The sequence below is a fragment of the Tupaia chinensis genome, unplaced genomic scaffold (assembly GCF_000334495.1).
Source record: "Tupaia chinensis unplaced genomic scaffold, TupChi_1.0 Scaffold000453_1, whole genome shotgun sequence".
Classification (NCBI taxonomy): Eukaryota; Metazoa; Chordata; class Mammalia; order Scandentia; family Tupaiidae; genus Tupaia; species Tupaia belangeri.
The window spans coordinates 414,750-432,371 of record NW_006159960.1 but is presented as its reverse complement, the minus strand read 5'-3'; the positions used below and the strand labels follow the sequence as shown (position 1 = coordinate 432,371).

Here is a 17,622-nt window from a genome sequence, read left to right as displayed (position 1 = left end):
CATTTCCTTTTCTATCACAAAATCTAGCCAAACTTAGCTGTGTCTCTTGTATTCTCTGTGATTTTTATGACTATATAAAGAGAATGTATGGTACCAGCAGATGATGTAATAGTTATGTCACTGGACTCCCGCATGGTCAACCGTGGTTCAAGTCCTGGATCCAGCAACTTCAAACTCACACTGGGCACAATTGCATGCATGCCCAAAATCCTGAGAGGAGACTGGAGAAGGGATTGGAGCATGGTAGTCCCCCCGGGGGGGGGGTGATTTCTCACTTTCTGTCTCTCTGTCTCTGTCTCTCTAGCGAGTACATGTACCCTATAGCAAAAATCTCTCTAAAAAGAAAGAAAAGAGAGAATTCACATTTTCATGATATTTCTGAGACAATATCTGCTTCAAAGTACATTTTTTTTTGAGAGGTTTTTGCTATAGGGCGCATGCGCTCGCCAGACAGACAGAGAGACAGAAGGCGAGAAATCACCCCCCAGGGGGATGGCCATGCCGCAATCCCTTCTCCTCCATTCTCCTCTCGGGATCTTGGGTTGCACGCACACGTGCCTGGCATGAGTTTTAAGCCACCAGGTCTGGGACGTGAACCACGGTCGACTACATGGGAGTCCAGCGACATAGTCATTACGCTAAGTGCTGGTCCCTCAAAGTACTTTTAATATTGTCAGACTAAGACTGTATTTTGATGAGTATACCACTGGTGTTGATTGGGTTTTCATATTTTTATTCTTTAAAATTTGTCACGTATGCAGGGACTTCACAGCCCTCTAGGGTATTCTGAGAATCTCATCCACAATACCTCCCATGACTGGGGGAGGACCTTTACTGTGTCAGTTAAGGACAGAAAGAATACTGAACTGTGGTTTGAGAGACTGGGGTTCTTTTATATCTTAAGGAAGGAACTGCCTCTTGGAAGCTTATACATCACCTTTGATGTAAAGAGGTTGGATTAATCATTCCTGAAATCCTTTTTAACTCCATTATTTCCTGTTCTGCATTAATAAGCCAAAATTTGGGAGAAACATCCTGGCGTATACTAGGTACTGCTGATAGAGTAGGTAGAACCATATTGAAGTGTCACTTTCGTAGATCAAAATGTCAAATATGCAGGTTCATATGATTTAATCTATTTCAGTGCCATGTATTTCAGTGTAATGGTTGAAAGAAATGAACTTAACTTAAATGGGGATACCCCACAGTGGAGATTTTTTTCTACGGTTTTTGCCAGTAGGTAGAACCATATTGAAGTGTCACTTTCTCAAATCAAAATGTCAAATATGCAGGTTCATATGATTTAATCTATTTCAGTGCCATGTATTTCAGTGTAATGGTTGAAAGAAATGAACTTAAATGGGGACACCCCACAGTGGAGATTTTTTCTATGGTTTTTGCCAGAGGGTGTGTGTGCTCACCAGAGAGAGACAGACAGAGAGAGACAGTGAGAAAGAAAGTGAGAAATCAGCCCTCAGTGAAGAGGGCCATGTTGCAATCTCTTCTCTTCCATTCTCCTCCTGGGATTTTGGGGACAAACACATACATGCATGGCATGATTTTGAAGCCGCCAGGTTCAAGATTCAGACTGCTGTCAGCCATGTGGGAGTTCAGCACCTTAACTACCATACCACCTGCTGGCCCCTACCACATGATTTTTTTTTTTTTTTTGAGAGATGTTTTTGCTATAGCGCTTGTGCACTCACTGGAGAGCAGAGATAGAGACAGAGAGAAAGAAATGGAGAAATCACCCCTGCCCGCCCCCCAGGAGGATGGCCATGCCACAATCTCTTCTGTTCTTCTCTAGGGATTTTGGGCATACATGCACACGTATCCAGCATGAGCTTTAAGCTGCTGGGCCAGGGGCTTGAAATGTGGTCGACTCCATGGGAGTCCAGCAAGTAACCATTATGCCATCTGCTGGTCTCATCATGTGATCTTTTTTAAAAGCACCACTCAAATAAACTTTCTCAGTTGCTGTTTTTTGTTCGTTGGTTGGTTTTGTTTTGTCCTCCCTAGCTACGTGCCTTGATTCTGTTGTAGATTCTGTCTGGAAATGACTGATTGTGGAGCAAGGAAGATCTGAAACTGACTGGGGAATTGTGGGCATCCTGGGAAGCACTTGCCCAGCCCCCAGGACCAGCTCACACTTGCTCTGAATGATAAAGGTGCCTTTCAGATGGTAAATGGGGCAGAGTGGGCGGTGTTAGGTTTTCAGTTTCAGGGAAAGCAGCATAATAAATCAGCGTGTCTGAAAATACACACTTCAGAAGATACCTCATCCTCAAACATTTCTTCACTGTCTCAAGGCACAATATTTTAATGATCTGAAGAACCTTCCCAATCTTCCCTTTCTCCAAAGTATCAGGCAATTTGGGTCGATGATGATTTAGCGCTTGATCCTACACTTGTTTTTCCTCAAATGAAAAATGGAAATGTCACTTCTCAACCTCACCTATAACTCTACTACCATGAGTAATACGTAGCCGAATCTCACGACAATTTTGTATGTATAAAGTACTTTATTGTGCCTAACTGGCTAATCATAGATATTTAAGAATTGTCAGGTCCATGCATCTCTGCCAGTGGGTGCTCAAGTATGCTCTACAAAATTCTTGACATATTGTTACTCAAATTCTATGTGAATGTTTCTGGGGATGGGTGCTCTCTTGGGTGTGGATCAATTTCTTAGGATTTTGAATGGTTCTCCTGTTAGATTTCTTTCCTTTATGGTGACTTGAAATCTTCCTGTAAATTCTAGTTCTGTGTCCTGTGTCTGCTCTCTGTATCCATATAGAACAAATCTGCACTAACATTCTGATGCTAAGCTTTGAAATACATGAAGGAAGTTTATTGCTTTCCTTAAGTCTTCTCCTTCTAGAGAAAATAGCCCTTTATTCTTATTCTGTATCTAAATGCCTTTTCATAAGCCCTGGCAGTCATCATGCTTTTCTTTCAATGTAGGGTCCAGAAGTAAAACTGTATCTGCTGAAGTTACCTGGTCAGAGCAGAAATAAAAATAGAAACCACATTCCTCATCCTGGGAGCAAATGCTCATGTTAAATCCAGTCTAAGGTTACCTACTTGAAATTGTATTTCCACTTCCAGTAATGACAAAGGAGCTCCTATTAAACAAACTCTGGCAAGGAACAGCAATAAAATCTGGACAGAAGGGTGAAGATAACAACCTGATGGCACTGGTAAATAACTAGAAGTATGCATGGAACTGCACGGAAATTAAATTTACAAGAGTGGAGAATGCTGGGTAAATTTCAGTTTTTTCTAGCCATTTGAGTGCAGGCTTTAATCAATATCATGTTGGTTGAACAAAATTACAAAGTTTTGCAACAATATAGGCTTGAAAAACCAGAGAAGAGAGTTCAGGTCCACCACAGTGACTAGGAAGTCAAAGAAGGAGCCAGCCTAGGGCATGGTGGGTAAGGTATTGTAACTCTCAAATGGCCACCTGTAGTTGAAAACCAGACCCGGTGGCTTCAGTGTGTGCATGCCTAGAAGTTGAGGCAGAGAATGGAGGAGAAGATCTTGCAGCATGGCCACCCACCCCTGGGGGGTGATTTCTCACTTTTCTTTACACTGTCTCTGTCACTCCTCAGTGAATGCACATGCCCTATGGAATAAACCTAAAAAAATAATTAAAGAAAGAAAGTGAAGGGAAATTTGAGAGAAATGCAAGGATAGAGCCATAACTTCTGAAAATAGTTTCTGCTCAATGTCTGGCCAACCTTGGAAACAGACACATGTGGAGCAGTCCAGCTAAAGCTCAAAGAACTGAATAAAGACTTTAACCGTGGCACACCACAGAGGCCACTACTGCAGAGCTGGTAGCTAGATTTAGTCAGCTGACTGCCTGCTAAAACAAAAAAGTACCTTTTGCAGAAATACACATGAATGAATACCCTCCATAATTAATAATTTACAATGCCTCCCCCCAAATTCCATAATTCTTAGACAAAGAAACAGAAAAATGAGATCAATATACAAGAGAAAATTTAATCAATGGAGACCAACTTGACCTAGGCATTGGAATTAGCAGATTTTAAGGCACTGGACAACTCTAGCTTACTGGTTAAGGAAGCTAGATCTCACAAGTCTAACTATAGCTCAACTCCCAGCCCTGGCAGCTTGAAAAACACACCAAGAGAGAAATTCTGACAGGATAAAAAACTGGAGAAGGGATTGCAACATGACCATATCCCACTAGGGGCCTCTCTCTCTGTGTCTCCCTTTGGTGAGCACACATGTCCTCTGGCAAAAAAAAAAAAAAAAATTTAGCACCCAATGTCCCCCGGAAAAAAAAAAAAAAAAAAAAAAAAAAAAAAAAAAAAAATTAAGTATTATAATTATATTGATAATAATGAAAGGGAAATAGAAGTGCAGACTAACAGAATCACTACTTGACATTGTTATAATACTAAGACTCGATCCTTATTTGTATTATTAAAGATCCCCCATTTTTTCACTTAGTTATGAAGATATCGTGTTAAACTTCATCCTAGAAAAAATTAAGCATCTATCCTTATTAAAATCAAAATATAAAAATAAGAAAATAACATAATTTCTTCTCATGATTCCTACTCATGTTACTATAAAGTCACTATTCTTCTTTTTCAAACAGTTGTAGAGCTGTGTCAGATATATAGGATGGTCCTTGTCTTTAAGAAGTTTATTATTGAATGCTGTTTTTTTTTTTTTCTGTTTATACACAGGTAAACAGATTACCAAACAATGAGCACTAGAAAAGGTACGAAGTGGTAAGGAAGAGTGGGACTAAAATAGTAAGCCTTTTTGAAGGGTAGGCTTGTAAAATCCCTGCAGGGGTTCACATTAGATCTGGGATCTCAGCAAGGACAGGAGCCTGCCAGGCAGAGGGAAGGGAGTGAGAGTGAGGCAGGAACAGTGTGTCAAGGAAGTTCTGACCAACTCGGACATTCAAAGGGAGGTGAAAAGTTCCTCATGGCTGGAGAGAGGAGAGTGGAGAGGACAGGTAAGAAATGAGAATAGAGAAGCAGTTTGAGATGTATTTATGAAGGGATTGCACAAAGATTGGACATGGGGACCAAACTGACACTACCCAGATGTTGTCAGAATCCCCAAACTGAGAACCCAAGTCCAGGCACTGGCCAGCAAAAGACTAAAGCTAAGACTCCGGTCAGGTACATCCTAAAGCTCAGCACACAGATTCCCATGGGCATGCCATCCTCGTAAAGTGAGTTCGCCCATAAAAATCACAAACCACAGGAGGAAAATCTCTGCTGTGAGTAAAATTCAGCAGAAACAAATATAGGAAGCTCTCCAACAGCTTAAAGTAATAAAACAGTCTTTCAGAGACTGTTAAATAGGGTCTTAATTATATAAAAGTAAAATAAATACTAGCAATTTTAGTAAAAAAAAAATAGGACACAGGCAAAAGGAAATGTTGAGTTTTACGATGATAAAAATATCTAGAAATTTAAAAAGGAACCCAAAATTAAAACCTACCAGTGAGGGGGCCAGGTGGTAGCTCAGTGGTAATGCAACTAGACTCACATGGGAGAAGTCTTGGGTTTGCATTCTGGGAACGCTCTGAGCGCACTGGGTGTGCACGTGGCCATCATCCGGGCCAGCTGAGACTAGGTAGTTTGCAGTGTGAAGACCCTGGAGGGAGTGCCTGTTTCTCTCTCTAATGGGAAAAAATGAACTTCAGGGGGGATTATACACAGTGGATCATACATACATGGACTCTGGAAGAGAGATCTGAGGAATGTTGCAGAATGCAGTACAAAGGATGAAGATGAGAACGTAAGGTGTGGCAGACAGCCCCTCCGGGTGGATTTACTGTCCCCGCCTCTTGGTGTTTCTTCCTTGCATGGCTGTCTCCTTTGAGTGTGGTGGGAATCTGTGAGTCACTTCCAACCCACAGAAGATGATAAAGGTGGGGATACTATGTATCCTGTGTGATCCTACGGACTTGAGCATGTGATGGTGTTAAAGGAGACTGTAATGCCCACCTTGCTGGAATCTCTCCCTCCTTTTCTGGCTCTGAGGAAATAAGCAGCCATGCTGGGAAGCCCCATGTGGTAAAAAAACCCGGCTACCCTAGTGACTGAGAGCTGCCTCTGGTTGACCGTTACCACGCAGCTGAAGCCTCAGTCCTACAACCAAAGGAATTGAATTCCACCAACAGCTTCCTATGGACTTGGAAGTGAGTTCCCCCGCAGTGGAACATCAAATGAGACTGGTTTCCTGGCTGACTTCTTGATTGCTCCCTGTGAGATGCTAAGAGGAGGACTCAGCACAGCCCTGCCTGGACCATGGCTCAACAGACTCTGAGGTAATAAATGTGCATTGTTTCAAGTTGCTAAATTTGAGGTAAAACTGTCATAGGGTAATAGATAAATGCAATGGGTGGGTTACATACATGGAGACTGGAATGCAAAATTCGACAGCATTAGAACCTAGCCTAGAAAAGTTTCTTGTGCTCTAGAGCTCCCGACTGGAATATCCACACTGATTACTAACTTGGATATCTCACAGAGGATTACGCCGATTCATCTATTCAATCAATGACTATTTTAAAAACAATATTCCCTGAATTTAACTTTTCAGCCCACCCCAGACCTATACTTTCTCCCAATCATGAAATTTTACTACTTCAGACTTTATTCACCCACCCCTGCTTTTCACATTCTTCTACCATGTAAAGCAATGCAGAATCTCCTTTCCCTTTGTGTGTGCTACTGCAACAATTTCCTGTTTTTGTTTTGTTTTGTTTTGTTTTGTTTTTCTGGGTCCAGTCTTGCCTTTCTTTTAATCCATCCTCCATGCTAAAGCCCAAATGCAAGTGTTTGAAATCCTTCAGAGACTTGCCATTGCTCCTAGGAAGCAATGCCAAGGGCTCTGTGGTGGTTTCTAAGGGCCCATTTCTGCTTAGCTCCCACACCTCCGTCTCAGGAGCTCCCACCCTGCACCCAGCTCCACCTACCCTCCACTGCTCCATCACTCCTTCCACAGCCTAGCTCTCGCTCACCTTTGCATGGCAGCTTAGGGTTTGGGAAACATCCCTTGACCTTCCAGATTAAGCTTTGATGCTGAGCAAAACACCCGTGCTGTGTGGTCCCTTAAGGCTGGTGCTAACTTCAGCCCTAACCGGCCCCAGGAACCTGCATCCTCTGTGAGACCAAGAGCATTGTGTTTAATTCCTAGTTCAGGGCTTATCACCTAGTAGGCATCCATTCAACATCTGCTGAACAAGCGAAGAAACTAGGAAGAGAGGTGAAATAGCTCATATTGTAATAATGCCGGCAGTGGAGAGACAGGTTTATTTCTTCACTGGCTTCCTACCTAAATGTATAATGGCACCACTTTCAGAAAAACAAAAACAAGACGCTTCATTTTAATTCCACCAATTGAAAACTGAATAGTTTCTATCTTAAAACCCAGAAATAGCAATAGGATTGTGGAACAAAATTTAGTGAAGAGTCAGGAAGGTGAAAGATTTTTTGGTTGGCCTGTATTGAAAAAGTATAATTGAAAAAATTATTTATTTTAAAATGGCTTATCTGAATCCCTGGCATAACATTAATTAGCTGTCTCTCTGTGCTGCTAAAACACTAATTTTTCTAAACTTGGCTATTCTATTTCTCCAAAACGGAGAGTAATAAAAACCCACACCCCATGAATATGAGTGCAATGAAAGAGGAGGCAGGCCCTAAAACAGAGCTTTGTTTAGTATAAATTTTAAATCTGAAAACCGAGTAAAATGAATTTATTTTTATTCAAGTAAACATATAACACTATGTTTCAAAATGTGGTCCAGGCTGTGTGAATTTTTCTCACTTAGGTGAGAAGGCCTCTCCTTAAAACTAGATTGATCTAGAGTCCAGGAGATGGCATAATGGTTTTGTCACTGGACTCCCACGTAGTCAAACACAGTTTGAGTCCCAGACCCGACAGTTTAAGAGTCACGCCGAGCACATGTGCGTGCGTGCCCAAAATCCCAAAAGGAGAATGGAGAAGAGATTGCAGTGGGCCTTTCCCTCTAGAGGGTGACTTCTCACCTTCTAACTCTCTGTCTCTGTTTCTCTGGGGAAACACATGCACCCTACAGTAAAAATCTCTCTCAAAAAAAAGAAAAGAGAAAAAAGGACAAGATTGATCTATGGCTAGTTGTGGCAGGTATGACTGAAATCAATAGTATGAACAAGCAGGGATGTTATAATTTCTAGAATGCCAACCAGAGGGTTATTTGCATGGACCTTGATCTTGATGCCACAGGCCTTTACTTGTGGTGACACATTTGGAGAAAGACATCACAATTTAGGGAGACGGGGCTAGTGTTCTGTGTCCCCTGTGGGGTGTGTGTGTGCGCGTGCACCTGGCCGTGCCCATCTCAACATGCAAAGTACATCAAGACAAACAAAGACAGTTATCATCAGAGGATGAAAAACAGGAGATGCGAGAACAAAGGTTTTATTTTTCTGTGTAAATGTATAAAAGCCATAGTCACATACAATGCAGTAGAAAAATACAGAAATAGGAAGAGAAAGGGAGCAGTAGCTTTTTTAGTCAGATATCTCATGATAACAAGACACTTGGAAAATGAGAAAGCAATCGACAATTACAATGACAACACAAGCATCAGAATTGTTCAGAGAAAGTGAGAGAACCTTCCTTACATATATTTGGTCAGAAATATATTATATTGGGAACAGCCTGTAAATACATGAATACAGCCATGTCTGCAAGGGAGTAAATGGGAAACCTACAGAGACTGCCTTCGACTATAATCTGGTTTATGCTTACTGCAAATACTTGTGGATGCAAATGTCAACCGGAAGGTTTTCCCCAAATGTCTTATCAAATAATCAAACTTTGGAAGAGATCCTGAAGCCCTGTAAAGACATATACAGCCTTGAATGTGAGGGAAATGAATGTGCACCAAGAAAATCCTTCGAAATGAGTTTGAAGTTTGAAATGATCGTCAGCACTCCACAGGATAGGAATTGCTATGTAAAATCTTCTCTTAGTACTGCAACATACAATGGAATACGTTTCCTTTGCTTCATAGTACATTATTTTGCCCTTCTGCTTGAATGATGTATTTGGGTTTCCTTGGTCATTTCCACAGAAAGACAACTTTCTTAAAATGATTGAGACAGTCAAGTATTGGAAATCATCCAATGGATACATTATCCTCTCATTTTCAAACCAGCTCCTAAAGACACACACATTTACTATATAACATTTGGGAAGCTGTTGGTATTTTAGTCGCATTCTAAATTCATTTACAGGATCACACAATTTTCCCTTTGAATGAATACAAATATGGCCTCCTGTGGAAGAATATATCCACACAAACATTTAGCATCAATAATAACATGCCAGTGAAAACTAAAAATATTAGCAAATAATTTTTTCAATTGCTAGTTTATAGCCCACTAAAGCTAAGCAAAATTATATTAATTTTTATGTATCTTATTAATTTATTTGTAGATCCATCATTTCAAGTGTATATTTACTTAAAAATCATAATGCCAAATATATTTTGATTACAAGTGTCATGATTTTGTGATTTTTAATAAAGATACTTAAAGAAGATAAATTTATTGGTAAATTTTGGAAAAAACATACCTTCAAGAAAACTCAAGGGGACCAGCAGTTGGCGTAATAGCTATGTTGCTGGACTCCCACGTAGTCGACCACGGTTTGAGTCCTGGACCCAGTGGCTTAAACTCACACTGGGTGCATGTGCATGTGTGCCCAACATCCCAAGAGGAGAATGGAGGAGAAGGGATTGCAGTGTGGCCAACCCCCCTGGGGGGTCAATTTCTTGCTTTCTATCTCTCTGTCTCTCTCTGTCTTTCTGGTGAGCACACGTGCCCTATAGCAAAAACCTCTCCAAAAAAGTTTTTTAAATGTAGTGGGCAGAAAATATTTTTTTTTCATTTTATTGGTCATTCAAATATGGAAGTATTAAAAATAAAACTACAGGGACCAACAGGTGGTGTGCTGATTAAGGCACTGGACTTCCACATGGCCAGCTGCAGTTTGAATCCTGGACCTGGTGGGCTGCTTTCTCAGTTTCCCTCTCTCTCTCTCTGTCTCTTTTTGGTGAGTGTTCATGACCTATAGCAAATTTAATAATAATAACAAAAATAAATCAATAATTCTTAAAAAAAGAATAAAACTATATTGCTACTAACTACACTCAATAGTGAGACATTTCTGGTTATGTTAAGAACAATCATTTTTCATATTTAAAGCTAAAATGGGAAAAAATTTTGTACACACAAAGTGCTTGTGACCTGCTTAAAATAGGCCTTGAGTTTAATGTGATTTTCAGATAGTTCTTATAAATTTCCTTATTTCTTTTGTGACCTAAATGAATGAAGATATCTTTTGAAATTCAGGGTTTTTTCCATCTTGGGATGTTCAAATGCACATTAATAATCTTCCTGTTCACCCCACTCAACCACGGGCTCATCATTCATGCGCAGAATGAGGTAAGAAAGAAGCTGGAAGAGATTCTGCCAGAGTAGGAGAGAGACATAAAAGGAGATGCCGCTTACGTCCACCTCGCAGCGCTCGCCCGCGAAGGCCACGTCGCAGAGGCACTGGAATCTGCCCACGAGGTTCTGGCACAGACCCCCGTTGATGCACGGATCGGAGGCACACTCGTCCATGTCCTCTTCACACCTTGAAAATGAACAAACAGCGAAACCCACAACCCTCTGTATACAGGGGCTGTGATAATGGGAAAGGCCAAAACTTGGCCTCACTACCTAGAACAAGTCGCATCTACCCTGTGGGAGATGGGCCTCAGAATTTCCTTCACAAATTTTAGTTTTAATGGAAATAATTCAGACCACGCACACAGAATCAATGTGGATGAGAAATTAGGCACAAATATTTAGAATCCTAGAGCAAACTGGGCTTGAAAACACTGTAGCCCACAAAGGTATGCATTGATTCTATGGAAACCAGAAATCACAATGAAAAATAATTGAAACATTTTTTTAAATAAAATATGAAATGAGGGGCCCAGCAGGTGGCATGGTGGTTAAGGTGCTGGACTCACACATAGTCGACTACAATTTGAGTCCTGGACCTGGCAGCTTGCGTTTTCACTCTCCCTCTCTCTCTCTATCTCACTCTGTCCTTCTATGGTTGAATTAAAATAAAGAAAGAAATTTTTAAAAAATGAAATAAGGAATAAAAAATAAAGGACCATTCGTGAGTTTGCTCACTTATAAACATGTAATTTTTTAGGGCCACGTGTGAATCATGAGAAGCAGACTGTTGGCCCATCTGGAGTCTGCTCAGAGCAGCCCTACAGTGGTGCTGTTGGGAGTTTAATGTGTCTGTGACCTTGGGCTAAAGGGAAAAAGCCCACCGAAGACAGACCAAAAGAATGGGTTTACTCTTGCAGATTTTGAGTTACTATCCTTTGAAATTCCAGGTTTCCTATATATATATAGTTTTGTTTTTAACAAAAGCAAGAGTAGATGACTAAAAGAACTCACTTATTAATTAACCTGTGTTCCAACAGCCAAGAAGGATTTCTAATGTTCAGGTAGAATGACTTTTAAAGCTAAATTTTCCGAAACGAGTGACATTGACTCTAAGACTTGAAAGGTTTTTGTCTTCTTTGGGACACTGCCATTTTTCACTTAATTTTCTACCAGTAATTTATTTTCCTGTATATTAATTGAGTTTTTCACCAATAACTCCTCTACTAGACATTTAACACTTAGAATGTGTCAAACACTCTATTAAGGCCTTGGGATGAAGCGGAAACTAAAGCATCTATTTTTACTTTGGGAAATGCATGAAAATCTGCTGAGCAGCTTTTTTAGGTAAATAATTTTTCATTTTTCCTACCCTTTCTGCTACCTCCCAAAAGATAAAACTTTATGTAAGGGTCAGAGACCAATCACTAGGCTCCAAACCAAAGGGGGATGAGGTAGTGGTCATGGGGTTGGGCCAACCTAAGGCATAAAGGAAAAAACAGATTTTTTCCAAGGAAAACAACTCCCTATCCTGCTGAATACCAAGCATAGCTGAGACATTTTGTTTTCCTTCCTTGGCTTAGGCCTCTGGGCTGGAAGGAAACTTCTCTGATTAGATCCGAGCAAAACTTGACAATTCTCAGGAGCTTGCCAAATGCTCTCTGTCTTGGGTGGGCCCAAGTGTTCACACCATCCATCTTTCACAAACTTCCAGGAGGACACTATAAAGTTGGAGATTTTATCAGGCAGGAGAGAAGTCAAGTTTATTAGAGGAGAGTGTTCAATATCCTTGAAAGTTACAGCAGTCACATTAACCTAGACCTTGGGCGATTGCCCAATATTTTCAGCCTTCCTGTAGATACTCCTTCTCACTTTCTTATCTCTTTCTGTTCTGAACTAAACGGAGGATGGCACATGCACATAAATTAAAAGCATCATTGGCGCTTTCATTAGAGGTGAATTACTAGATGGAAGCACACTGATCCGTTAGCATCAGTGAAGTAACCAACAATGGTCAAAGACTTTCAGAGACCATTGAGCACAGATTCTTAGTTTTAGAAATTAGTTTGTGCCAGAGAAGTTTAAACAGATGAAAGGTCTTCTGGGGACCAGCAGATGGCATAATGGTTACATCCCTGGATTTCAATAGAGTCATTCACGGTTCGAGTCCCAGATCGAGTGGCTTAAAACTCATGATGGGCATGTGTGCATGCGTGCCCAAAATCCCAAGAGGACAATGGTGGAGAAGGGACTGCCGTGTGGCAATCCCCCAGGGGGGTGAATGGTGGTTTCTTGCTTTCTATCTCTCAGGTGAGTGCATGTGCCCTATTGCAAAAATCTCTCTCTCACACACACACACCAAAAAAAAAAAAAAAAAAAGAAAGAAAAGTCTTCTGAGAGAGGAAGGACAATTCTTATCTGATCTTTCCTTCCTTTCCCTGTTTCAAATCAACCATCTAAATTTAAACACCAAATACAAATAATCATGAAAGGAAAGGGAAACATTTTTCCTAAGTAGGGACAGTGTATGAGTTGCAGAGAAAAATAATCCAAGGCTTTGGGTGAGCTCTGTGTATTGTGGCACCTTGCAGAAACTGTGACAGGAAGCCAGGAAGCAACCAGCACTTAAAGATAGTTGAGAAGTTCCTCAAAGTTCAGGTCAACGAAATATTTGCACTAATTTGAAGATTTATGGAGCTGGAGGCCAACTGAATGGTCTCTGAGTTAAAATGTTGCATGATAAATGGGTAGAATAACAAATAGAATGTGACTCAAGGTTACCTCCTTCCAGTCACATATATACTTGGACTGCCAGTGCCATTTAATGCCAACCACGAAAGGCTGGCGATGAAAGCAAGGAGTGTTGTTAGCAGGAAACACTGGAAGGGAAAAATGCAGGTATACCCTGTATTCCCTGCTGTTTTGCAAAAAATGGTCAAAGAGCTGTATCAGTGAGATGCCAGAAAAACCAACTAAAAAATTCCAATCAATTCCAAGTCCAGTTGCCAGGGAGGACAATTCCATTCATCATTTTATTAGTTATCCAATGGGAAAAAAGTCATTCCATCGAAATCTCTTTCCGAAAGTACTTGACTGTATTTAGTTTGTTCAAAGTAGGAAGTTTGATCAGATATTAGTGTATCCTACCCTGGATGTAGGATGGAGGAGCAATTTTTTTTTTTCCATTTTGTTTTAATTGGGGTGAGCAAAGATATATTCATCGCATTATGCCAGCATTGGAGCTGGATGAGCAGAAGCCTTGAGGGAAGCTCCATCTTAATGCAGCATGCATCAGGATAGGCCGAATCTGTCACTTAACCTCTCAGCCTTGGTTTATCCAAATGCAAAATGAAAACAATAAAACCTTTGCAGAACTAGGGAGACTATCTGTGAGATGCATGACATGGTGCTAAGTTTAACTAGGCGTTATGACTGAATATTATCCTCTGTTCAGATCAGTATCCTATGGAGCCCTGATTTATAACTCTTTGGGGACATAGAGTCCTTTGAGAATCTAATGAAAGCTGTGGAGTATGTAGTCTTTCCACCCTTGACCTCACCACCAGCCAGTCAAATTTATGCCTAAATTTGCCTGTGTTTTTGGCAGACTATAGGTCACTGAAGCCATTGGCTAATTCCATATTAATGAGTCCTGTATTAGCTGAATAAGAGTTGATAGTTTCTCTGGGAAAGGTAGAATTATAGGGTAAGGTGTGTATACTTTTTGGGTTGTAGGTAATTCTATGAAGCAATATGTACATGTATTTCATTTTACTTTGACAGTAACTATATTGCCTCATGTTTTAGAGTTAGTGGGGGGGGGAACACATAAAACCGGAAGTACTTATAAGAAAGAAAAATAGCACGTTATACATTTTTTGAAGACATAGTTCCCTGTTCGAAGTCTTGGCTAATAAAATGTCCTCTACTTTGACCTACACTGTAATTTTTCTTCTTTTTTATTGTTTGGCTCTGTCTGTACTTACATTTCCGCATAGATTTTCCTGTGGGAACTGAGATGAAAAATTAGAGGAGAAAGCGAACTTTGAGTCATCTCACTGTTCTTTAGCCCAGAATTCCCTTCCATAAAGTACTCTTTGGGGACATAGAGTCCTTTGAGAATCTAATGAAAGCTGTGGAGTATGTAGTCTTTCCACCCTTGACCTCACCACCAGCCAGTCAAATTTATGCCTAAATTTGCCTGTGTTTTTGGCAGACTATAGGTCACTGAAGCCATTGGCTAATTCCATATTAATGAGTCCTGTATTAGCTGAATAAGAGTTGATAGTTTCTCTGGGAAAGGTAGAATTATAGGGTAAGGTGTGTATACTTTTTGGGTTGTAGGTAATTCTATGAAGCAATATGTACATGTATTTCATTTTACTTTGACAGTAACTATATTGCCTCATGTTTTAGAGTTAGTGGGGGGGGGAACACATAAAACCGGAAGTACTTATAAGAAAGAAAAATAGCACGTTATACATTTTTTGAAGACATAGTTCCCTGTTCGAAGTCTTGGCTAATAAAATGTCCTCTACTTTGACCTACACTGTAATTTTTCTTCTTTTTTATTGTTTGGCTCTGTCTGTACTTACATTTCCGCATAGATTTTCCTGTGGGAACTGAGATGAAAAATTAGAGGAGAAAGCGAACTTTGAGTCATCTCACTGTTCTTTAGCCCAGAATTCCCTTCCATAAAGTTCTGATGCGACTCACCGTTCTCCAGTAAAACCTGGCCGGCACATACATTTTAATTCAGTCTGGAACTCTGAGCAGTTGCCTCCGTTGTAGCAAGTGAGATTTGTCTGCTCATTCCCACAGACTGCTGAGGGTAATCTCCTGCGTCTGGAGAGATAAAAGCAACAGTCACAGCTGTTCATCTTGTTCCTTTCATTCAAGAAAATGTCTTTGAAAGTCCATATATGTAGCCCGTGCCAAGCTAATTAAGTAGTCGGGCTGGAGGAGCTACAGATGCTTAATTGTGCTGCATTATTCAAGAACCACTTTCTTCAGTAAAAAGCTCCTGCTGGAGGGGACCGTAACACGCAAGGCTATCCATCTTCCATTTCTACACAGTTTTCATTCGTGAGATAAGATCTATACTACCGGCTGGCAGTAAATTGAAGGTTGGAAAGTTCCTTGCTGTAGCTAGATTTGCTAATAAATCAACACAGGCCATAGGAAAATAGCATTTCTGCGAAGGGCAGGGAGGCAAGGACAACACCACGGAACCCAAGCACTTGTGTGGTGCCTCCGCTGTCTTGCAGAGCTGAACTGCAGTTGCCCTGCCAAGACTTGCTGTTCCTTATCTAATAATTCATAGCTTTGCAGAATGCAAGCCAAATGCTGTCCAGGAGGTTTGTACACAGCCGTCGATGGGAACCGTGTGTGAAATTCAGTGTGGCTCCTTTGCATAGTAACAAAATTTGCATTAAATAATCCCCATGAAGGCAGAACAGATCGCTAAAATTGAAGCAGAACTTGATTGTAAGACAAAAGTCCAGTGATTGGGAGGGACTGAAGTTTTGAAAACTTTTGGACGTTGCTCAGATCTTTGACCCACTGTGTACGCGTGTGTTATTAGATACATAGGGGTTTTACAATGTTTATGAAAAAATAAAAGTGTGAGTTATTCTGGTACAAAAATTTTTTGAGACCCATGCATAGTTTTTTCTTCCTATGCATTTCCGTAAACCTTTTGAAGACCTCCTGTATACAATAATTATTCAGAAAATGTACAACGACTTGGATTTTGTCCCGCCATGTGTGCTACGGCAAATATGGAGAAGCCAGCTTGTATGATGCTGTGTATGTCTTTGCCCACAACAATGAATCACTGGAGTGGTGGTTGGGGGCGCTGGACTCCCACATGGCTGACTGTGGTTCAAGTCCCTTGAACCACAGCTAGCTTTCTTGCTTTCCCTCTCTCTCTTTCTCTGTCCCACTCTGGTCAAATTAAAATAAATAAAAAAAGTTAAATAAGATCATTCTTAAAAAAAAAAAAGGAACTATCATAATGATTTTTAAAAAGAGCTGAAAAAATGTCAACCAGCTTTGAAAGGTCAATTAGCATTGCAAATATGAAGCTTTGTGTACATCTTTGGTTTAATAAACAATTCTTGAATCTCATTAGAAGGTACTTTTGAGAACTTTAGTCTTTGAGACTGTGACTTTGATGAATTAGTCAGAAAAAAATCTGGAGCACTAGTTAATAGAACATGCATGTTTATTATCTAAAATCACTGTAGGATACTCTTGATTGGATTCTGAAATTCTCTTGCCTTTAAATGGGCAGTTTACCTGGCAAAGAACAATTATGGGAAGTAATTACTGGAATGTCAACACTTAGCACTTGTCACTGTCCCTTGTCTTCACAGGCTCTGAACAGTAATAAATGATACAGAGAAACACACACCAACTTCCAATACATACAGCTACATGCTATGTCTGCTAGGAGGCTCATACGATTAAGGTATCACCTCTGAATTAGGGTAATAGCTACAGGCTGCCAACTCCTGTCCAAGTGTTCTGAACAAAATCCTAGAATGTATTACTTGTTAATAATAATTTTTCCTCCCCATAATGACTCAGGTGTATTTAGTAAATTTAAAGTAGTGTAAGTTGTAGAAACAACAATGACTTCTGCTTATCAGGAAATACTAAAGCAATGTGACTTAAAAGGAAAATATTCTTTTTTTAAAAAAAATTATATATAAATATGTAATATATATTTAGTTTTGCGATAGGGCATGTGCACTTGCTGGAGAGGAACGGATCAAGAGAGAGAGAGGGAAAATGAGAAATCCCCCTAGGGAGGATGGCCATACCACTTTCCCTTCTTCTCCATTCTCCTTTCAGAATTTTGGGTGCCTGCGTACATATGCTCAGCATTGTATTTTAAAAAGAGGTATTTGCCTTAAGGCATGTGGACGTGCCAGAGAGAGAGACAGAGACAGTGAGAGGGAAAGTGAGAAATCACACTCCAGCGAGGATGGCCACACCACAATCCCTTCTCCTTATTCTCCTCCCAGGATCTTGGGCACATGTACATGTGTGCTGGTGTGATTCTCAAGCCACTGGGTCTAGGACTTGAGCCATGGTTGTTGGCAGGTTT

General features: G+C 40.4%; 1 protein-coding gene across 1 annotated transcript in view; it reads right to left on the bottom strand.

Annotated features, from left to right (window-relative positions):
- Positions 1–17,622, bottom strand: part of CRB1 (crumbs cell polarity complex component 1) — a 207,944-nt gene that overhangs the window by 32,937 nt on the left and 157,385 nt on the right. Inside the window, exon 11 of the mRNA XM_006155425.2 lies at positions 10,569–10,695. Coding sequence (XP_006155487.1) covers positions 10,569–10,695 — 127 coding nt within the window. The remainder of the gene's footprint in view (positions 1–10,568; positions 10,696–17,622) is intronic.